The 24,252-nt window shown below is 32.1% G+C and overlaps 1 protein-coding gene across 5 annotated transcripts in view; it reads right to left on the bottom strand.

The window, feature by feature from the left end:
* Positions 1–24,252, bottom strand: part of LRBA (LPS responsive beige-like anchor protein) — a 620,799-nt gene that overhangs the window by 492,560 nt on the left and 103,987 nt on the right. For all 5 annotated transcript variants that reach the window (XM_031464854.2, XM_064490742.1, XM_064490851.1 and 2 more), the window contains exons 16-22: positions 23,540–23,602; positions 21,379–21,476; positions 11,573–11,665; positions 10,282–10,390; positions 9,800–9,881; positions 7,369–7,492; positions 6,878–7,070 (exon numbers count right to left, since the gene is read on the bottom strand). In XM_031464854.2, coding sequence (XP_031320714.2) covers positions 6,878–7,070; positions 7,369–7,492; positions 9,800–9,881; positions 10,282–10,390; positions 11,573–11,665; positions 21,379–21,476; positions 23,540–23,602 — 762 coding nt within the window. The remainder of the gene's footprint in view (positions 1–6,877; positions 7,071–7,368; positions 7,493–9,799; positions 9,882–10,281; positions 10,391–11,572; positions 11,666–21,378; positions 21,477–23,539; positions 23,603–24,252) is intronic.

The following is a 24,252-nucleotide window of genomic DNA, read 5'->3' as shown; positions in this document are numbered from 1 at the left end:
TTGGCTTTTTATAGCAGCTACATGAATCCTGATGTAACTCTGCAAAAGCTATCCAATTCTGCAACATTAGTTTTTTACACACCAGTTCTTTATAAATAACCATGTTATAAATTTGTGATATTGAGTTTTAAATGGCTGCAAAAAGGAAAAAAAATATGCATCTCTTTAGTATTAAATGCATGAAAATATTTATAAACCTTTAGAATATCTACAGAGAAAAAAATTGGGTTTCAATAATTTCAGAATTATCAGCATCCTACAAATTGTTCACCTACTTACTGAATCACTTCAGCTCCATCCTAAACTTTATTAAATATTGATTTGAAGAGCTATAGAGTGTAAGTTTTCCATTTTATTTTAAAAATACATACAAAGATATTAAAATTCCAAAAACATTAACAAAGCTACACTCAAATAAACTATTTTATATAAACCCTATTAAAGAGAAAAACTCTTTAATCAATGAAGAAAAGTCATAAAAAGAAATAACACTGAAAGACATTTATGAAACGTTAAAATTAAAGGTGAAACCCACAAGAAGCAACTTGTAACTTTAATGTTTTCTTTTCCACTTCTTAGAGTAAAGCTTTAACAGTTATTTTTTTAAAGTATACTTAACAGCAAAAAGGGATAGGTGCAGTTTTACTTAGATAAAACACTCTGCAATGAATTTAATATGCATCTATTCCACTTTATAATTGTAATCCTAAAACTTGAGTCAAAGACTGGTTCTTGGCTCAATGTAGGCAAAAGAGGCCTCTCCATAAAGTAACTATTTTCTTTTCAAAGGTTTTAAGATCTGTTTAAAGCCATAAGTCACTGGAGCAAAGAAAAATATGAGCTAATTAAATATATACATATATATTTTTTTTTCCACACAGAAAACTCAAAGCCTCCTTTGGATTTGTTGTATGTAAATTTGAGCCTCAAAAATAATGATTTCAGATGCTACATAAGAATAGTTTATATTTCCTCCTTTAATATTTTCTGTGCCTTAAAATAAGCTCTCAGAAAGAAAAAATATGTTTTGCTTTACGATAAAAAAGTATACTGAAATTAGCACAACACTGTAAACTGGCTTTACTTAGATTTAAAAAAATGTATGATGGGTCTTAACTGGGGTCTATATTTAATTTATGTAGAATTCTTCTATCCTCAAAATGTAGACTTTCTAAAGAGTATATTATATTAGCATCTTAGTGTGAAAGTGGGAAGGGGAGAATTTTATAATAGTAAAAATAATTCCCTGTACACTCACTGGTGTGCTCAAAATTTGAACTGCGTAAGACGGGCTTATTTTAAAATACAGATTTCTAGGAACATCCCAAGAGACTCAAATTAAGATATTGAGATAGGGTCCAGGAAACCATAGTAAGATGCACATCCCAAGGTGAGGTGATTCCCCCACATACTCTGTGTGACAAGGACACAGACACTTTCATCACTGATAAGAGAGGACTGAGGTGCTAAGGCACATACAGGGCTGCATGGTGCCCCATGACAGTGGCACCGAAGAGCCCTAACCAGTCATGGTGTACTTCTTCCTTCTCCTTCCTGAAACAAGTATTTACCGTGCAACTGCCAAGTCCTCAGCACTATGCACAGCCGTGGGAGACGTGGAGTATACAGCCTTTCATCCCTACTGATGAGAGCTCATAAGTAACAGCCACTTTCAACCAGTAACACAGCATGACAGTTATCACAGGATCAGACAAGACCAAATGCCAGTCCACATCTGCTACATCACTCACCACCGCTCTTCTTCATGTACATTACACACCCCATGCAAACCAAACAATTCCCCACGTGTTTCCCTCAGTGATACCACCTCTGCACCTCTGCTTATGCCAATTCCTCCACCAGTGATTCTCATCACCTCAATCGCTACGTGCCCAAATCTTATTTATTACTCTTCAAGACTGTAGTCGAGTGACATCTGCTCTACAAACATCTGAAAGGCCCTCTCCTTTCACTGTGAATCTCTCTTCTATGGCATTTATGCCTTCCTGCCTCGTTTTTCAGTACATGTATTAACTTCCATATTTGAATGTAATTTCTTTCAGGATAAGACCTCTTCCTGATTCATATCTCTAACCTAAAGGTACTCAAATAGAAGAAGACAGGAAAAACAAAAGGGAGGAATGGAAAGAACAAAAAGAGGAAAGACAAAGTATACTGGGAAAGAAAGAGGTGGGCAACTGTGGTAAGACCTAGACATAGTGACCAAAAATGAGTGAAAGAGACCATGGAGGGTCAGGCCAACCACAGACAGGGGAGGACGGAGCAGACAAAACATACCAAATGGAGAAAAAGAGGAGGAGGCTGGGGGAAAGAGGGGGAGTAAGGAAGTGGGGGGTGGGAGAAGCAGGGGAGAAAGGGAGAGAGGAGGGGGGAGGGGGAGGAAGAAAGAGGGAAAGGAGGGGAGGGAGGGGGAGAAAAACAACTTAAGAAAGACACCAAGAGAAAATTAAGTGCTGTAAATTCATACAGAATGACAACATGGCCTGAGAGTACAAAAAACTGTCATATAACAGTGATGTAGCCAGCTAAATCATAAACAATATAAATAATTTGGGTAAGTACAAATGAGCACAAAGTTCATGTCACAAATAAACAAAAATGATGATTTAACAAAGCCTGATTAATTTTAAAAAGAGTAGAACCAACATAGCCAGAGTGGAGATTTTTGTCAAGTGAAATTGTGTAAGGTGAGGTAGGAAGTACGTTTTTTCAAGGGAAATAGTGAAAAATTAGGTAGAAATCGTTTGCCTTTCTAAGAAGATGAGAACAGAGTGTTTATGGAGGGGAATAACATTTTTAAATAAAGTTATTTTTAGCTTAATAAATCTAGAAGAAAATAATACCTAAGGCTACAGACCATTAGAAATATCCAGACTAGAAGTAATCTGGACATGTACAAAGAATTACAAATCATTAAGAATCATTCAAAGTAGGCAAAAGACAAAACCTTACAAAAATAAGAAGTCTAACAGTATAAAGGATTAGGAACTGATATTACTTAGAACCTAGCAATTCTATTCCTACTAATATTTCCTAGAGCAGAGCTGTTTTCACACTGAAGATGACTCAGTTGGCGGATTATGGAATCAATTTATTGAGGCATCATCAGCATTTTTAAATGAAAAAGAATAAAGAACATTCCAGTGCATCACTATATACCAAAATTTAAAGGGTAACACTGTCTCACGAAACTTCTGTTTCAGGTGTGTGGTGGGAGAAAGGTGTGTGTGCGTGTCTCTGTGTATGTGCGTGTCTGTGCGCAGGCACATGGGTGTACACAGACATATCTGGTCACAGTAAATGTCTCACTGTGAGTCACATGAAGTTTGAAAATGACAACTCTATTGAAATCGTTGCCTTTGAGCACCTGAGTTATTCACAGAAGTGAAAATGAATGAAGCAAATCTATATGTGACACTAAAGAAGAATCTCAGAGACAAAACGTTTGATGAGGAAAAATTAAGTAACAGAAGAGTCCACACAGTACAATGCCATTTTCATAAAATATAAAAATAGGCAAAATGAGAGAATGTATCATTGAGGAATACTTTTTTTTAAACTTTTTTGAGAGGGGAATGTAAACACAAATTCAAGATGGCAATCAGGTTTAGCCTGCAGTAAGAATGAGAACAAAAGGATTAACTGGAGGAATGACAGAAGTGTAACAAAGGAAAATAATCATTTAATTCTATTTTCTGTTATTTCACTTATTAACTCCTAATTCCAGATATATACACATATTACACATTTACCATTTCTAGTTTAGACATAAAGAAAAGTTTAGAAACTTCCCTGAGTTTACACAACTAAAAATCACTATAAATCAGAATTCAAACCCAGGACTATCCTGTCTCCAAAGTTCATGTTCCCTTCATTACTTACACAAATGGAATGGTGACTGGATGTAAATACTTAGTAATAGATGCTCAGAAACTCAAAGGTACCTGAGATATCTCCTAGTCCAACCCTTTTATTTTTTGGATAGAAAATTCTAGGAGACTAGGCTACTGGCCCTAGCCTAGGACTTCAGCAGTTCTCAGGCATTTTGGTCTCAGGATCCCTTACACTCTTACAAAAGTACATCCCCCAAACCTTCTATTTATATGAGGTATATCTATTACTACTTATCATATTAGAAATTAAAACTAAGAAATTTACAAATAATTCATTTTAAAATAGTAATCCATCCAATGTATGTTAGTATAAGTAACATATTTTCTGAAAAATGATTATTTTTCAAAACAAAAAAATAATAATGAGAAGAGCAGTATTATTGCAGTTTTGCAAATCTCTTTCCATTTTGGCTAAATAGAAGAAGGCTACTTCCTAATATCTGTTTTTATATTGAATCTGTTGCATTATATTGCTTTGGTTGAAGTACATGGAAAACCCACCCTCTAACTAGGTAAGTAGCTGGGAAAGGAAAACCTCACCATTCCCTGAAATGGTCTCTTAGGCTCCCAACATCTTCAGGCTGTGCTTCAAGAAATTACTGTTCTAAAGGTTATACTCCTCTAACCATTCTTCCTAAGGACCTGACAGCATAAAGCGTATGCAAAAGCACCAAATTAACACATACTATTTAGAAAATTTGAAAAACCTAATTTATACAGGTACTTCGTAACCTACAATTCTCCCGGATATCTCTGAAATCCAATCCGAATTATGTGAAGCCAAAACTCAATCCTGTTTTTCTTCATGATCTTTTGTAAAGAGGAAAACAATACTAGAAGAAAATCAGTGCAGACTTCAGCAGCCCACTACAACAGAAACCAGATCAGCTGTGCACCAGCACAAACTAGAGTAAGTCAGACAAGAGGTGGCAAAGTGTTTATGTAAAGTGTCAAACAGTAAATGTTTTAGGCCTGGGGGGCCACACAGTCTCTGTTGCAAATACTCAATACTTATAGCATGAAAGCAGTCATAGAAAATATATAAATTAACGGGAGCGGCTGTGTTCCAATAAAATTTTATTTATCGAAACAGGTCAGGCCAGACTGGCCCTCAGGCCATGCTTGGCTGAACTCTGCCTTAGACTAAACCGGTCAGCTAAAAAATGTAGTGACTAAAAGAAAGCCATTTTATAAAATCACACCTTTGTTCCATCTAGCACTGGATTATTCTCAAACATAAATTTGTATGGTAATATCTTCTGATCTAATGTATCTTTATAAATCCTCATGATAGGAACACACCTCTTCTCACTGAAGGAGGAGACAGAATGAGTAACTCTTAGGTGCCTTCAAAGAGCTAAAAGTTATTCAAACAACCAAAAACATATATTTAGAAAATGACAGTATATTCCAATAGAATGGCAAAATATTCCAGAGTAATAACTATGATAGTCAGTAAAATGAAACATTTAAAGATATATCAAATTTATCGTTTCTATTCTTTATGCCTTCTAGTCAATTTATAATATGAATGTTTATTTAATTATATTCCTTCTGTGAATCTATAGAAAGTTCTTAAACATACAAAAAGCACAAACCATAAATAGAAACTAATAAATTTTACTACATTAATTATTTGAGATGTAAAATTTCCTCAGAAGACACAAACATAAAACTCCAAAAATAAATAGATAAGGAATAAATTGGCATAAGACATTCATAAACAATACAGCTAACAAAGGATTAAGACCAAGAACATGAAGAACTCCCACAAAACAATAAGAAAATGCAAATTAATGTTATGGAGACATAGCATCATCAAACTTGCAAAAAATTTTAACTCCAGCCATAGCAAGTGATGAGGTAATATGGGGTAATACATTGCTGGAGAGAATGTACACTACTACACCGCTTTGGAAAAGGAAATGCATTATCTTATTATGTTCAACATCTGCATCTTACAAATCAGCAATTCTATTTCCAGGAAGATATTTTTCTCTAGAGAGAAACTTCCCAATACATACAAAATGCATCAAAAATGCTCATCAACTCGTAAATGGATAAAGTCATACCGTGGAATACAATACAACTGAAAAAATGAACACAGCTACATTGGTCAATATGGATAAATCTAAAACAATAAGTAAAAACAGCTAGTTGCAGAAAAATGCCTTAATACCACTTATATTGACTGTAAACATGAAATTAAAAATTCTTTAGTGTGTGTGTGTATGTGTATGTGTGTGTAGTTAAAAATACACACAACACAGACATAATGAAAACACCAAACTCAGGTAAGCGGGGTAGGAGAGAGGGGCTAAAAATGGTAGACAAAGCAATTGGGATGGGGAACCCAATTTCATAAACAGTACTAGGTACATTATTGCTTATACCTTTTTGTATGCATAACACATTTCATTAACAATTTTAAACAAAAGCTATACATAAATAAGTTAACCCTAGCTTGAGTTTTTCAAAAAAAGAGATTAGTAGATTCTCCCAAACCAATTTAACTCACTGTAACATGAGAAAAGGCAAAATTAGCCAGAGCTTTTCTGTTTACTCAACCAATTTACGTTACTAAAATAACTTCCCATCTTTGAATATAGTGTGCCACCTTGTGTTCAAAGCTTCAAAATACCATAAAATTCAGAGAACCCTTGCTTGAAAATGGCTGCTGAAAATATAAATTCCTTTACTCTGGATTATGAGGTTTCATTGTATTAACTTGAGCACACGTGAAAATGATATGTGGAGAAAAAAAAACTATTTTGCTTCTGAAGAAGTTGTAAATACTTCATATTTTTTAGTCATTCCTTTTTTCAGTTGTTCATTTCACTACATTTCCACAGAATAATCTGCATTTTTCCCATATTTTAAGTATATAAAATGTTAATAAATAAATAAAACTCAAAATTATAGACATTTAAAATTCTGAAATACACTTTCATACAGAAACTTACCTTTGAATGTGTGATTGATAAGGTGTCTACCCACACACGCCAGCCACCCCATTCGTATTTGACTGCATGGTAGAGTAAGATTCTGAATATGGCATATACCATTTCTGTTATCTTCTGCTCATCTGAATTCTTAGGATTAAAATAGCAGAGAGAAAGCATCCACTCTTGCCACACAGAACACTGTAGCAAGCTCCTGAAAATTATAAGAGGATACTGAATTACTTAAAAAAATTAATCACCTGAAAGAATTCTAAACATCAAAAGTTCAAAACAAACAAAAAAACAGCTTTATTATGTATTCAAAACAATTCAAGAATGTGGTATTAAAAACCCAATTTGACTGTATGGTACATTACTTGCATAACCTTAATGAAAAAAGCTTCTGGAAAATTCATTTCATAGTATTCTTAAAGAAATTTTCTTTAGAAAACATGGGCCCATTCAAAGCTAGACTCGAATATTGCAAGTAAATGCTTTCTAGTCCTGCTTACCTTCTGTTTTCTCTGTTGTTATTAAAAAGTTTAATCATGTCAGAAAGAAAGGCTCTGCGAACTTCCATGCTCTCTGGACACTGGGGAGAATTTCGAAGTAGGGTCGCAATTACTTTTAGTATCTCTGTAAGATAATTAGTAAAATTCATAAATTAGTAAAAACCAAAACACTACAAAAAACTTCATGATGGAAGATCACCAATATATTGCAATTTCTTTCATTTCTTTGATAATGTCTCCTGAAAACATCCTCTTTTGTTTTATAAACTATCATCTGCAGACAAGACTGATAATACATTCATTAGAAAACGTCTGTAAACAAGAAAGGGATTTTTAAATTTCATCATTAGAATGTGTAAAGTTGAATTTTAAAAGGTTGTTATAAATGAAATTAAATTATAAATGAATTAAATGATGGTAAAACTGCTGACACCCTCTCCCTAACCTCTGCCAGCGAGTAAAGCATATCTATAAAAAAAAAAAAAAAAAACAACTATAATCAAAATCTCAGAAAGAGAATAAATTCTCAGCTTCTTCAACAAAATTTATAATATGCACATATTCTTTCATTATCATGATTTTTAAAAGCTGTCAAGATTTTCTTCCATAATTCTAAAAGTTATACTAGATATTAAAAAATTCAAAAGAGAATTAAAACCTATTCAACATCCCGAACAAACACAAATAAAACTGCTGTTGTAATGGTCTTGAACATAACGCTGTCTAAATTTCTAGTACTAAGCTTTAAGAATAGAAATTCTATAAAATATATAGATACCAAATTTTAAAGAAACAAAAACAGCTACAACTTGAATTTAAAATTAAATAATATGTCAACTTCCTACCCAAATAAAAATTGAGGAATTCCAAACTAGCATTTCCCAAGGTTTTTGGTGATTCTGAAGCAACAAGTTCAAAATATCAAGTTTGAACATACTTATCAGAAAATTAATCATATTTTGGTAGCAATTTCTGAATTCTTCTAATAACAAATTCAAATTCTCTCTACCTGAACAATGATTACAATGATAATGATAATCGTAGTAATGAAAGTGATGATGATGGTGATAATCACTAATTTTGAGAATATACCTTCGTGTGACACTGTTTTAAGAAAATACAGGTATTAACACATTTAATCCTTATACAGTGATAGCAAGATACTATTATTATCCTCATTCTAGAGATAAGAAAACTAAAGCACATAGAAATTAAGTAATTTACCCAGCCATTTAACTATTAAGACATATAGACACGATTGAAAAGCCAGACAGCCCATGTTTTTAAACATCACATTATACTGCCTATCTTTCTAAGCTAATACGTTACACAGATTAACATATTTTAAAATTCTTACTTCATTAAGTCAACTTTCCCAAACTACAAAAAAATATATTTCACATTATATATATAAAATCAAGGTATTCTTTCTTTTCTTGCTCTCTAAAATGGTATCACATCTCCCTGAAGGCTGAGAAAAATTAAACTTTAGACATACATGTTTTTAAAACAAACATGAACACAATTCGTCACATAAAAATTAATTCTGTAAACCCTACAAACCAGTTTTTTAATGTCAATAATCTTAAAAGATGAAAAATGTGCATTGGTATATAAGCTTAAGAATTCTAAATATCAAAAGAAAAATGGTTAACCAAGACTAAATTCATAAACAATAAAAAAGATGTTTTTTAATTCCAAACTTGATACTTCTAGATTGACAGTAATTTAAGAAGAAAGCTACCTCCGTGGTTCATGTAATTTAGCCTGACATCACTAAATACTTCAATCAAAACTTTACCAAAAACTGAATATAATTAAATCAAGATCTTATGCATATAATTCTTCAAAAACCTCTATATATAAACATTTCCACAGAACCTAATGGCAATTTGAAGTTATACTCAACATCAAACACAAATAAAACTAGTATTATATTAATGCTTGTAATGAAATATTATTTGAAAAAATGTGTTTTCAACATCAACTTAGGTTTTTCAATGACTTTCCTTTTAGTAGCAAAAGGTATTTTAAAAAAAGTGTAAAAAAGGATGGGAGTGGGAGAAACGGGTGAAGGTGCTCAAAGAGTACAAACCTCCAGTTATAAGGTGGGTAAGTTCCAGGGACGCAATGTATAAGCCAGAGACCACAGTTAATACTATATTGTGTATTTGAAAGTTGCTAAGGAAATAGATCTTAAAAGTTTTCACCACACATTAACACAACAAAAAATTTAACTATGTGAAGTGATGGACTAACCTTATTGTGGTAACCATGTCACAACATAAACATGTATCAAATTATTAGACTGAATACCTTAAAATTACTGAATACCTTAAAATTACACAATGTTATACATCAACCATATTTCAATAAAGCTGTAAGAGCAAAAAGCAGGTATCAAAAAAATAAAAGTATACTAAATACATACGAGGATTTTGGATCTTTACTGAAGAATCAGGATCTGGATGCTGTTTATGTATTACTTGAGTACAAATCTGTTCTATAAGAATCTACAGAAGTAAAACAATAGATTGTATTAGCTTAATCACTACTAATGAACTTTAACACAACACTAATCAACATTAAGTATAGTCTAATAATGTCATGTTAAATATCTTCTACATTATGTAAAACAAATAATTTCATTATAGCTCTATTTTTACTTAATTATAAAATGAAACATCAAATAGTCAATATAATGGAGAAAAATACTTAAACAGAGATGTCCACACTGTTTAATAATTCACAGACTAATTTATTTAGATGCAGCCACATCTCCTTTATATAACTAGTTCCAAAATTGTGCATCAAACTTGAATGATCTTATCTCATCTAGACACTAGCAGCTCAGTTATACCAGTATTTTCATTATAAAAAGTTAGTAAGATAAAATTCTAACTACATTCCTACCTCAAAAAGGACATTGTATGTGGTCATTGTGATTAAATTTGTCTGAAGCATCAGTCTTTCAGCTAACAGTGAAAACAATCCATGTCCAAGCATGACTTCAGCTTTTCTTCTGCAATTAGATAGAAAAAAAAAAAAAATCAAAGGTAGAGTTTTATTATTCATTATTTAGTATGCACGTTGACAAAGGAGGCACAAAAATGTTTTAACATCAACAAATTTCCACTCAATAACGCTCCCAATTTTCTTCAACCTACAACTTACATGGCCACAAAGTCTTTACGCAGAGAAAGACACACTACAATACAGGTGCAATGAAGGGTGAAAACATACAAGACTGGCTGTGCCGGAGGACAGCAAAACCTCCATCAAGATCTTCAGGGCGAATATTTACTAATCAGCAGCTACTCGCTGTCAGCGCTGAGCTAAGCTCTACTATAAATAATAACCTAAAGCCATATAAGTAAAGTCGAAAAACAATACAGAAGAAAAGGTAGAAGAAATGTAAGCAAATTTTTTAATGAATACTGTGAAGATAAATACAGTAAAATTAAACTTTCAGGCAAAAATTTAAAAACTGAAGGACCACAAACTTAATTCTACTCCTGGATTTGTCTAATTTTTTCTGCAAATGACTGGATATTGTATGCTTTAGGCTTTGCGGACTATGTTTCCTGCAGCAACAACTCAACACTGTTGCTGTAACATAAAAGCAGCCATAGATAATAATCAAATAAATGTATCTGTGTTCCAGTGAAACTTTATTTACAGTCAGTCAGCTGGACTGAAAGTTTACCAATAAATTTCTACCACCAAAATTGTTAATTATTATAATAAACCAATCCTGGTATAAGGAATAATTGATAGGATTTGAATGCCTACATTAAGCTAAGAAAAAAAATGTAAGTTTCAGTTTTTAGTTATGTGTATAGCAGAACAAACTATGTGGCAAACATTCAGGTTAACATGTCAGCTTAATACAACAGATAAAGCAAATGATCAAGCCATCTGAAATGAAGTCCCCATGGTACCTAGAATTCTATGTATACAAATGTATTCTCATAATAAATTAAAAAAAAAAGGAAAATTTAAGTAAAAACACAAACCATATATATACTCTTGTTCCTATTTTATTTTTGATAAGTAGAAATAGGATTAAATTTATATAGCATTTTATGAATAAAAATAAAGAGAAGTGAGAATAGAGGAATCACATGATGGAAATATTATTCCAAAGATTTTTAAAATAAGTAAGTAACATACATATTCTATTTCAGATTTCATGCATACTTACTTTGGCGCCAGATGTTTTAAAAAATAACCCATTGCCTTGAGAGCTTGTACTCTGATTCCTTCACTTGTTGATGCCATCAGTTTATAGATAACACTGAATAAATTAAAATTAAAAATAAATTACTAGATTTTTCAAAAAGTAAATATCTAAGATATATATGTATATATGTACATTTTTCATATAGTCACATGACTATAAGCCTAACTTCAAGTATGAGTGACTTTAATATACATTTCTGATGTTTAAAAACTTGCTTATCAATTGCATGTTGTCTTCAAGAAATCCACTTTTTTTTGGCTATTCTTTTAAAAATTTTTTCCCCTTTTTTTTCAGTTGAAGTATAGTCAGTTTATAATGTCAATGTCAATATCAATATAATGTCAATTTCTGGCGTACAGTATTATACTGGAAGTCCTAGCCATAGCGAGAAACCCAGTTTAAATATAAAGTTACATAAAGATTAAAAGTAAATGAATGGAGAAAAATATACCACGCTAATACTAATCAAAAAGCAAGTGTAGCTGTATTAATTTCAGACAGAGAACACTTCAGAGTAAGGAAAGTTACCAAGGATAAAGAAGGGCATTACATAATGATAAAGCGGTCAATTCTCCAAGATGACGTAACAGTCCTTAACATGTATGCACCTAACTTAGAGCCTAAAACTATGGAAGGCAAAAACTGACAGAACTGCAAGGAAAAACAGATGAATCCATTATCATAATTAGAGACTTCAAAATACCTTTCTCAGAAACAGATCGAGCAGGCAGAAAATCAGTAAGGACATAGTTAACTTCAAAAATACCATTAGTCAATTGAATATAACTGACATCTACAGACTACTTCATCCTACAATAGCAAAGTACATATTTTTCTCAAGCTAACATGGAACATTCACCAAGCAGACCACATCTGGGGCCATACAACACCTAAACAACAAATGTAAAGACTGTAAATTATCACTCTCAGAAAAATTTGCTCTTAGATCACAACGGAATTTAATTAGAAATAAATAACAGAAATAAAGCTGCAAAATGCCAAATAACTGAAGGTTAAACAACATACTTCTAAATACAAAGAAGAAATCTCAAAATAAAGAAGTATTTTCAACTAAATGAAAATGAAAGCACAACTTATAAAAATCTGTGGGATGCAGCAAAAGCAGTGCTTACAGGAAAATTTATAGCACTGAATGCATATATTAGAAAAGAAAAAAGATCTAAAATCAATAACCTAACTTTCCACCCTAGGACACTTGAATGAGAAAATTCAATCCAAAGTAAGCAGAAGAAAACTAGTAAGTTTTCAACAGTAAGAAATCAATAAAATTTTTAAAAAATCAATAGAGGAACAAAACCAAAAGCTGGTTCTTCAAACAGATCAATACAATCAATAAGTTTCTACTCAGGCTAAGGAAAAAAGAGAAAGGACAGTCTGTGCTTCTGGACTGCTGAAAATTGTGTTTAGAAATATGCTGTGTTAAAATACTAAAATGACTGATTCTTGGTTTTCAACTAGGTTTTAACATTTCTTTTTAAATGATTGTGAAGTAAATACTCAGGTTTAGTATAAACTCTCTGCACAGAATTCTTACATTAAATATAGTTTATATAAGAAAAAAAAGGACATAATTTACTAGTACCATAAATTAAAGAACGTGTCTCACCACATGTCCCATAGACATATGAAGGATATAAATGAATACTATGAACAACTCTATGCCCACAAATTCTATAACCTAGATGAAATGGACCAATTCCTTGAAAGACACAATCTGTCAAAACATACATAAGAAAAAAATTGATGATCTGAATAGGCTTAAATCTACTAAAGATACTGAGTAACCCCCCCAAAACAGAAAGTACCAAATCCAGATGGGTTCACTGGTAAATTCTGCTAAACATTTAGGGGAAAAAATTATACCAATTCTCTACAATCTGTTTCAGAAACAGAAGGAATACTTCTAACTCATTCTATGAATCACCACTGCCCTACAACAAAACCAGAAAAAGAAATTACAAGAAAACTATCAATATCTTACATTAGACCAATAACTTACATTAATAAAAATGAAAAAATCCTCAGCAAACTATTAGCAAATCAAATCCAAAAAAGTCCAAGAACTATGTACCATCACCAAGTGAGATTTATTCCAGGTATGCAAGGCTGGTTCAACATTTGAAAATCAACTGATGTAATCACATACACATAAGAAAATAGCTGATTATATTAGTAGATACAGAAAAAGTGTCTGAAAAATCCAACAGCCATTCATTTTAAAAACTCCAAATAGATCTAAGGATAGTGGTAACTTTCTCAACTTGATAAAGACTATCTACAAAAAGCCTGCAGCTAACATTATGTTTAATGGGAAGAAATTCAATACTTTCCCACTACAATGAAGCAAAAGGCAATAATGTCCCCTCTCACCATTTCTTTTCAATATTGTACAGGATGTTCTTGTTAAAACAGTTAAGTAAGAAAAGGAAATAAATGATACACTGATTGTGAAGGAACACATAACACTGTCTGTGTTTGCAGATGACATGATCACTATGAAGAAAATCTAGAACTGACAAAATAAATCCTGGAAATAATAGGTGATTACCACAAGGTTGCAAAATACAAATTTAATATAAAAAAGTCAATTGCTTTCCTGTGTGCCAATAATAAACAAGTGGAATATGATATTTAAAACACAATACATTTACATAAGACTCCCCAAAATGAAATACTTAGATATATACTAACCAAAATACAATCAATATCTATATGAGGAAAACAATAAAACTGATGCATGAAATCAAAGAACTAAGTAAGTGGAGAGAAAATCCATGTTTGTGGGTAGGAAGACTCAGTACTCTTAAGATCTATGTTATTCCTAACTTGATCTATAGATTCAATGCAATTCCAACAAAAATCCCAGAAAATTATCTTACAGATATCGACAAACCATTCTAAAGTTTATAGAGAGCAAAGGCCCAGAATAGCCAACACAGTATTGAAGGAAAAGAATACAGTTGTAACACTAATGCTACCTGACTTCAAGATTTACTAAAAAGCTATAGTAATCAAGACAGTGTGGTACTGGCAAAAGAATACATGAATAGATTGATGAAATAGAGAGTCTAGAAACAGACCCACATAAATATAGTCAACCAATCTTGACAAAAGAGGAACACAAGCAAGACAATGAACCAAAGGTACTCTTTTCAACAAATGATGCTGGAACAACAACACATCCACACCCAAAGAATCTAGACACAGACCTTAAACCCTTCATAAAAATTAACTAAAAATGGACCTAAATGTAAAATTCAAAACTATAAAACTCCTAAAACACAACACAGAGGAAAACCTAGATGACCATGGATATGGTGACATCTCTTTAGATACAGCATCAAAGACACAATCCACAATAAAAAAAAAATTGATAAGTTAGACTTCATTAAAATTAAAAACTGCTTGGCAAAAGATAGTATCAAAAGAATTAGAAGATAAGACACAGACTGGGAGAAAACACTTGCAAAGGACATATCTGATAAAGGACTGTTACCCAAAATACACGAAGAACTCTAAAACTCAACAACCAATTAAATTTAAAAAAAAATTAGGACAAATGACTTAATAGACACCTTACCAAGGAAAGTATACAGATGGCAAATAAGAGTAGGATACAAAATGCTCCACATTATATGTCATCAGGGAAATGCAAATTAAAGAAACAATGAGATTACCACTACACACCTACTACAATGGCCAAAATCCAGAAGACTGACAGCACCAAATGCTGGTGAGGATGGGGAGCAACAAGAGTTCTCATCACTACCAGTGGGAATTCAACATGGTACAACCACTTTGGAAGATAGTTCAGCGATTTGTTACAAAAGTAAACACTTTTACTATTCAATTCAGCAATCTCACTTCTTGATGTTTATCCAACAAAGCTGAAAACATACTTCTACAAACATACCTGCACAAGCATGTTTATAGTAGCTTTATTCATAATTACCAAAACTTACAAACAACCAAGATGTCCTTCAGTATGTCAACAGATAAACTGTGAACATCCAAACAATGAAATATTATTTAGCCCTACAAGAAATGAGCTATCAAGCTATGAAAAGACATGGAGGAATCTTAAATGCTTATTCCTAAGTGAAAGAAGCCAATCTGGAAAGGCTACATACTGTATGATACCAACTATATGACATTCTAGAAAAGACAAAATTAGCAACATAATAAAAAGATCAGTGGTTGGGTTCGGAGGGGAGTGGGATGAATAGGCAGAGCATAAAGGATTTTTAGAGTCGAGAAAATATTCTGCATAATGATGAGCACAAGCCATTATACATTTGTCCAACCAAGATGGAGTAATAAGCATAATAGCCTCACTACTTTGTGTATTAGAACTAAAACTATAGAAAAAATATACAATTTTAAAAAGCATTTTCCTAACTACTCTGGAAACTGAACAAAAGCAGGTATATTGGTGCAGGAGACCTAATACTTGGAGATTACCCATTTTAGAGGTAAGAGTCTCAATCTTCACCTTTCTCTTGTAAAATATGACCTAAGAATGAGTCCTTGGCTCAAAGTTGGTCCCTGTCAGACATTCAGGTAGCTAATATTCTGAGAAATACTGTCCTTCTGGTTAGAGACACTGAGAAAATGGGCACTTACAGGCTAGAGAGGCAAGGGGGAGTCCTAAAAATAAGCAAACAAGAGAGAAGGAACTTGAAAATATGTGTAAAAACCTGCAAAAGCCCTAAACTGACCCAAGAGATGCTCATGTATGGGACAGACTCAGACCAGAATATCAAGTCTTTCTAAATTGAAAGAAGATGTGAATTATTACCAAATTCTAGGCCTAATCCCTGAATGGTACATGTGCAAGAAAGACCCAAAGCAAGACAAGAGAGGTTTTTAAAATGAAGTGACATCAGAACCACCACCCACAAAGGATAGGTAGAACTTGTGATCTGATCCTTCTTGCTGAAACAAAACAAAACAAATCACATTTGTTAATGGATTATAAGACACAGAATCTATAAAAGATAACACTTATAATGTCCTTGACATATTAAACAATACTGAATGTATGAAGAACCAAGAAAATGTGACTATTTCTCATGGGAAAATACAATGAACAGATGCTAATGAGATAGGCAAATTCTTAGACTTAGCACACAAAGATTTTAAAGAAGCTATTACAACTATGCTCCAGAAGGTAAAGGTAAATACAGACTAAATGGATCAGAAAATAGCATTCTCATAAAAAGAAAGAAAATATAAAAATTCACCATGTTGAAATTATAAAACTGAAATGTATAATAGTTGAAATAAAATGTTCATGAGATGAGCTCAATATGAAAATAGAAAAAGCAAAGAAAAAGTTTATAAACTTGAAGATCATGTTTATCACACATATCAAGTTTCTATATAAACAAAGTATCAAATCTGAAGAACAGAGAGAAAAGTGATTCAAAGAAACTAAAAAGAGACTCAGATGTGTATAAAAGCTCTAATACTCACTAGAAATCCAAATAAAAGAGAAAATATCTGAAACAAAAAAAAATGTTTTAAGATAAGGGCACAGCTCAGTGGTAGAGCATGTGCTTAGCGTGCACAAGGTCCTGGGTTTAACCCCCAGTACTTCCATTAAAATAAATTAAATAAATCCTAATTACCCCTCCCAAAATTTTTTTAATTAATTAATTTTAAAAATAAAACAAGGGCTTAAATTTGAATGATAATAACAAAGAAAATGAAACATCAGGGAGTATAGAGGAGTGAGGAGAGACTAAAGAATATGTCCTGAAAGCAAGTACAAAAATCTAACACATTATATTTAGCAAAGAAAGAGTGGATTTAACACAGATTTCTCCTTAAAAATCACGGAGGCCAACAGACAGAAAATATTTTAAAGGACTGAAAGAAAAAAACTAGGAACACAGAATTCTCATGCAACAAAAATATTCTTGAGTGATGAAGGCCAAACAAAAATACTTTCAGAAGAAAAACTAAGAAAATATGCTTCCCTCAAAACTATTCAACAAGAAATGCTTCCCTCAGGAATGAAGGAAGATCCAAAGAACTGTAAATTTCTGAATAAATGTAAGTTTTTCCTTCTCTTAAATTCTTTAAACTACTTATTACAAGTGGAACTAAAAATTGTAACATTGTCTATGCATTAGATGTAAAATGGAACAATGGTGGAAGTTAAAGGTATCAATGTACTTGCAAAGGTTCTGTATTGTATTTGAAAAGGTAGAATATTAACACTGGGTATACTGTGAAATTTCTGAAGTAATCATTAAAAAAACTACACAAAGAGATCCAAAACTAAATAGAAATTTTAAAAGAATTCAAATACAAAGAAAAGGAGAAACAAAGGGGAAAAAATTATACTGAGACAAATAAATAATTAAATGCTAGATGAGGATAAAGCCTTATCAAAAATTACATTAAAAGTCAAGTTGAAACACAATGAAAAGACTGAGTGACTCACAGTAATAAAACATCCAACCATATACACTATGTGTATTAGTCATTGTTTTCTATAGAAAGAGAAGCAGCAGGATGTGTATATACTCAGAGAAAGACAAATATTTATTTTAAAACATTGGCTCACGCAATTGTGAAGGCTAAGTACAAAATCTACAAGATTGACAAGTACTTGGGAGACTGAGGAAAATACTGTAATTCAACTCCAAAGGTATTATGTTGGCAGAATTCCTTTCTGTTCGGGGGAAGGTAAGTCTTTGTTCTATTAATGCTTTCAACTGATTTGATAAGCCCCACCCATATTATGGATGGTAACCTGCTTTACTCAAAGGCCACCAATTTAAATGTTGACTACATCCAAAAGATACCTTCCCCAAAATATCCAGAATAATGTTTGACCAAACATCAAGATACTATGGATGGCCCAGCCAAAATGACACAAAATTTGCTATCGGATTGTGTCATGAAGAAATTCAATTAGGGGGTGGGTGTATAACTCAGTTGGTAGAGCGCATGCTGAGCATGCGTGAGGTACTTGGTTCAATTCCCAGTACCTCCATTTGAAAAAGAAAAAAAAAAAGAAATTCAATTAACTATAAAGATAGAGATAAATTAAAAGAATGGGGAAAAAAAGATACACCATGCAAACCCAAAGCAAATAAAGCTGGATTAGAAATATAAATACCACACTAAGTAGATTTCATATCAAAAAACATTTCTAGGGGGAAAAAAGGTAATAACATAATTATAAAAGCATCAATTCCCAAAAAGACAACAATTCTAAATATAGTTGTACTTAATATCAGAGTTAAAATACATGAAGCAAAAAAAATGGTAAAAATACAAAGAAAGAAAAATAGAGAAAAACATAATTATAGTTGGAGGTTTCCATAATCATATCTCAATAAATGACAGAATAGGTAGACAAGGGTCAGTAATGGCACAACAGATCTGAAGAACACTATCAACCAAGTTAGCCTGCTTGACATTTACAGAATACTAATATCTACTAATACTGAATACCCAACAACATCAGAATACATGTATTTTCCCAGTGCATATGGAACATTTTCCCAGATACATAACCATATTCCAGACCATAAAGCAAGTATCAATAAATTTAAAAGGATTCAAGTCATACAAAGATCCTCATAGACCATGATGGAATTAAAATTCAAACATGATCTCTGGAACACACTTTCAAATTACAAATGGATAAAACAAGAAATGAAAAAAAAAATTATTTTAAATTGAATAAAAATGACATTAAACTGAAGTGCTTAGGAAGAAATTTAAAGCACTAAACACCTATATTCAAAAAGAAAAAGAGTCCCAAAACAGTGACAATCAATAAATTTGATGAACCTCTGGTCAGACTGACTTGGAAAAAAAATAAAAAAGAAAAATTATTAGTATCATAAATGAGAGGTAAAAATCACTACAAGCTTTTCAGATATTTAAATGAAGGAACAACTTTATATCAATAAATCTGACAGTTTAGATGAAACAGACAACTCCTTGATAGATACAAATTTACCAATGTTCATCAAAGAAGAAACAGATAACCTAAACAGTCCTGTATCTATTAAGAAAATTGAATTTATAGCTAAAAAGATCCCTACGAAGAAAACTGCATGCCTAGGTAACTTCACTGGTAAATTTTAGCAAACATTTAAAGAATAAATACCAACAATTCTATACAAACTCTACAAGAAAATTGAAAGACTAGGAGATATTTGCCAAACCATTCTGTGGGGTCAGGACTTACTTTTACATTTAAATCAGTAGACTGAGTAAAGCAGATTACCCTTTATAATGTGGGTGCTTCATCCAATCAGTTGAAGGACTTAACAGAAAAGAAGACTGACTTTCCTAAAGGAAAAGGGAATTCTCCTGGCAGACAGCTTTTGGACTCAAACTACAACATCAGTTTTTATCTGGGTCTCCAGCCTGCCAGCCTAACCTGCAAATTTTGGACCGGTTAGCTTCCACAATCACATAAGCCAATTCCTTAACATAAATTTCAATTTCTCTTTCTCTCTCTCATATACATACACATACTCTTTACCATTTTAGTTGTGTTTCTCTGGGGATCTCTGAAAATATACTCCTTAAGAATAATGTATAAAAGGTAGGGAATAGCTCAGTGGTAGAACACATACTTAGCATGCACAAGGTCCTGGGTTCAATCCCCAGGACCTCTACTCAAAAAAAAAAAAAAAAAAAAAAGATGAAATAAAATAATTTTTAAAAAAAGGAAAGAGATAAGAAAAAGAAAACAAGTAGCTACAGAAAAAATAAGGATAATGCTTAAAGTCATCTTCTCTTGGAGAGAGTGAGTATTGAAAGGTAGCAAGTAAAGAATTCGTAATAGAGGCTTAATGGAGGAAATTCATTACAACTAGAACACTAAATTAGTCACTGTAACTGATCGTCCAGCAAAGTAGCTATTAAATTTTTGTGGCCCCAAAACCTTCTCATTAAATGAAAGATTTAAAACAAAAGTATTCTCTTTTGCTGCTGATGATTGTTATGGACTGAATATGTGCTTCTCAATTCATATGTTAAAGCTCTAAGCCCCCCAGTGGCAGTATTTGGAGATGGAACCTACAAGAAAGCAATTAAGATTAAATCAGGTCATAAAGGTAGGTCCCTCATTGAATGGGATGAGTGTCCTTATAAAATGAGACCAAAGAGCATGCTCTCTCTCTTCCTGTCTGTGCACACACAAAGAAGTCATGTGATTAAACAGGAAACAGCTATCTGCAACCCAAAGGGAGAGCCCTCAGCAGACACCAACCCTGCAGGCACCTCGATCTTGAACTTCTAGTCTCCAGAACTGTGAGAAAATAAATTTCTGGTGCATAAGCCAACTGGACTAGGGTACTTTGTCATGGCATCCCAGGTAGACTAATAAAATGATGATTTTGGATTGGCGTGGAAGAGGTAATATTTTAAAGGGATGATAAAGACCTTCTCTTGGCTCACAATTGAATCCTACTATTCTAAAACCTAAACATAATGCTGCTGAAGAATTCAACATTACAACAGCTGTGTAACAGCACTAACCACACAAAACACTGGAACAATTTGCCTGATCTGTCCTCACATATTAAATCGTAACACAGCCTCTGTAATTAAAGATTTGTTCCAAAAACATAACACATGAAATAAAGGGATCTTATATCTTAACTCATTTTATAAGATCCAGTAATACTTTTTATATCTAAAAATCTACCATTTCCAAACTAACCTCTTATATAAAACATATTAAAATTGTCAATATGTTGAACTCTTACCGTAACCCGTTCCTTTGGTCAAAAGCAGGTATCATAGAGTTAGGATGTTCTGCCATTAATGCAACGAGCAGCTGCAGAACGTCCATTAGATTGTCATCCTAAAACCATTTCAGAATTTTTTAAATAAAGAAAAATAACTTATTTGAACAATGGCTACTTCTTAAACAGTAAAAATTTCAACTTTAAAAAAATAAGTAGACAAATGGACAAATATATGTGTTTTTAACAAACTAGTTCTTTACATATACATATTCATCTATAGCACTCAAAATATACATCAAATAATTAGATAATTTCCTAATCAAAGATATAAAATGTCTCTTACATTATATTGTATCAAGATTTCCTAAAACATACTCTATAGATACAAGCGATCTGACTTTCAGGTTTGGTTTTTTTTAAAAAAAAAAAAAAAAAAAAAAAGGAAAGATTATACATCAAGAAATTGGGGGAGGAGGAGAAACCAGGTTGTTCTTTTTTATTACATATTACAGCAAGACATATTAAAGCCTTTAATATGCTAACAGATGTTGTGAATATGGTAGTGGTCTTGGGGGAAACATTGTGTATCATTTCCTAAGCTTATTTAACTAGGACCACTCTCAGCACTGAGGCTGTCAAGAAACTAGTTCCGAAGGAAAACCATTTAGGAAATGATAGCTGGATAGTTCTCATATATTACCTGTTGTCTGGATTAAAGATATTGATGATCAATAAATGTTTACTGAGTCAATATACTACTGTATGTGGTATAACTTGGTAACATTTGCAGAATAGCAGAGGAACACACGTGAGTTCTGAAATCCAGAAACTTCAAGAAAATCCTTCACAGGGAGGTAGGGGCAGGTGGGAGGGTATAGCACAGTGGTACAGCGTGTGCCTAGCATGCCTGAGGTCCTGAGTTCAATCCCCAGGACGAACATTATAAATAAATAAATAAATAAATAAATAAATAAATATAAATAAACCCAATTACCTCCCCTCACCAAAAAACAAAAATTTTTTTTAATTCTTCACATTGAATAATCCAGTATGGATGCATACCATTAGGGCCAACATGGCAACACTAACCCAAGAAGTAAAGAGAAGCAGCAGTTACTCATGTCTGTTGCCACCACCTCCAGGTTTTTCTTCACACCTTTGAACTTTTACTGTGGTAGCTACCTGAATATTTAATTTTCAATATGCTAAGAAAATGATCTAGAAGTAAGGTACTGAGCCTTTGTAAAAGTGTTATTTCAAGGACCTGAAAAAATTCCTGACTTAATAGTTTCAGAGAAAACAGAAAATCACTGTGACTTTCAGTTTCTGTCTTGTGAAATATTTTGGTTTCAGGGTCAGAAAAATCTAAAATTATATCCTACTCTAGACAAAAATGAAATCACAGTCATTAATGTTTGTTTCAAATATAAGTGAATCAGGAAATTTACCCCATTCTTTTCTGCCCCAATTAACAAAGATAGGTCCAAACAGTATCTCTTACCCATTAATGATTTTAAAAGGTACTATTTCATGCTGTTAACAGATATCTGTAAACTCACAAGACATGAATTATAACATAGGAATGTAAGTTATAATATAAATGTTGTATTTTATATGAAATCAATTTCCAAATTCTACTTATTTAAAACACATTTAATCAGATAATTTATTTAGACTACATCTGGCATATTTTACATTTTCCCAGTGCTAAAAAATATTTCAACCTATTTATTTTTTAGCCTCCTTTTCAACCACATAATTTTAAATTGATTATAAATGAGCTATTTAACTTAACAGTATTTGAACATGCAAAATCAGTGGGAAGATGATGTTATAAATTAAAAAGTCCAATCATTTTTGGTCATTTTTGTTACCTATTTTTCCATTTGTTAAACTGGTTCCTGGAAAAACACTGAAAGTATTCTCTGGTTTACTTTATTATTAGGTCAATGAGATCTAATTTTAACAGCTTTTAAAGTCTTTCACGATTATTCTCAGAGGAATTTTGTGGTATAAAGAATATTTAAATGAAGGTTCCTAAGATTTAGTTCCTAGATACATTTACTCTCCATTATAGTTATATGATTAATAAAAGATTTCTTTAACTTTTTTACTTTTAAAAAAAGCCCATAATGCAGCTTTAAAAAATAAAACCACAAATATAAAATTCAAATGTTACCTCATGCATAGTGAGAAGGTAATTAAGGATGGCCTGTAGCTCATCTTCCTTTACTCCAGAATCCTTTAAAAACATAATACAAGAATCTTACATATAAAAAACTTAAAAAAAAAAAATTATACACATAGATTTGTCAACGTGGTCAGCTGCTATAAATATAAAAGATAATGGAATATAGAATCTAAATTTAAAATAAAAATTGGAGGAAGCACTAAAGACATGCCATATGCAAGACTCTGTAGAAGTCAAAGGAGATCTGACATCAGAATCCTGTGTTGAGCGTCTTATGACATATAACCTATCTAGTAAAGCTACAGAATCTTGAACTAAGGAAAAATAATAAACAATAAGTAAAAGGATATTACTCACACCTATCACTCCTCTAAATACAGAAGACAATTTTTCTATTTACTTTTTTCTATTAAATTTGGAGTAAAATGAACAGTTGTTAAATTGCCAGGTTAAAATGTCAGGTACTAAAAATTGAACAGTAATTTCACTGGGAAAAACACTATTTTAAAATATGAATTTATTATGGAAAATTTCAAGCTACTGTATTAATTTATTAACCATAAAGCTGAAATCTCAAAAAAGAACTGTAAGAAAGAGAACTAGGAAACAAAATACACTAGGTAAAAATAGAAGCAGACAATTCAAGGGATAAATTTTTTAATAAATAGAAATAAACTATCTGAGTCTGGAAGATATAGTAA

The sequence above is a fragment of the Camelus dromedarius genome, chromosome 1 (genome assembly GCF_036321535.1).
Source record: "Camelus dromedarius isolate mCamDro1 chromosome 1, mCamDro1.pat, whole genome shotgun sequence".
In the NCBI taxonomy this organism is placed as follows: Eukaryota; Metazoa; Chordata; class Mammalia; order Artiodactyla; family Camelidae; genus Camelus; species Camelus dromedarius.
This window is presented reverse-complemented; position numbering and strand designations above follow the sequence as displayed.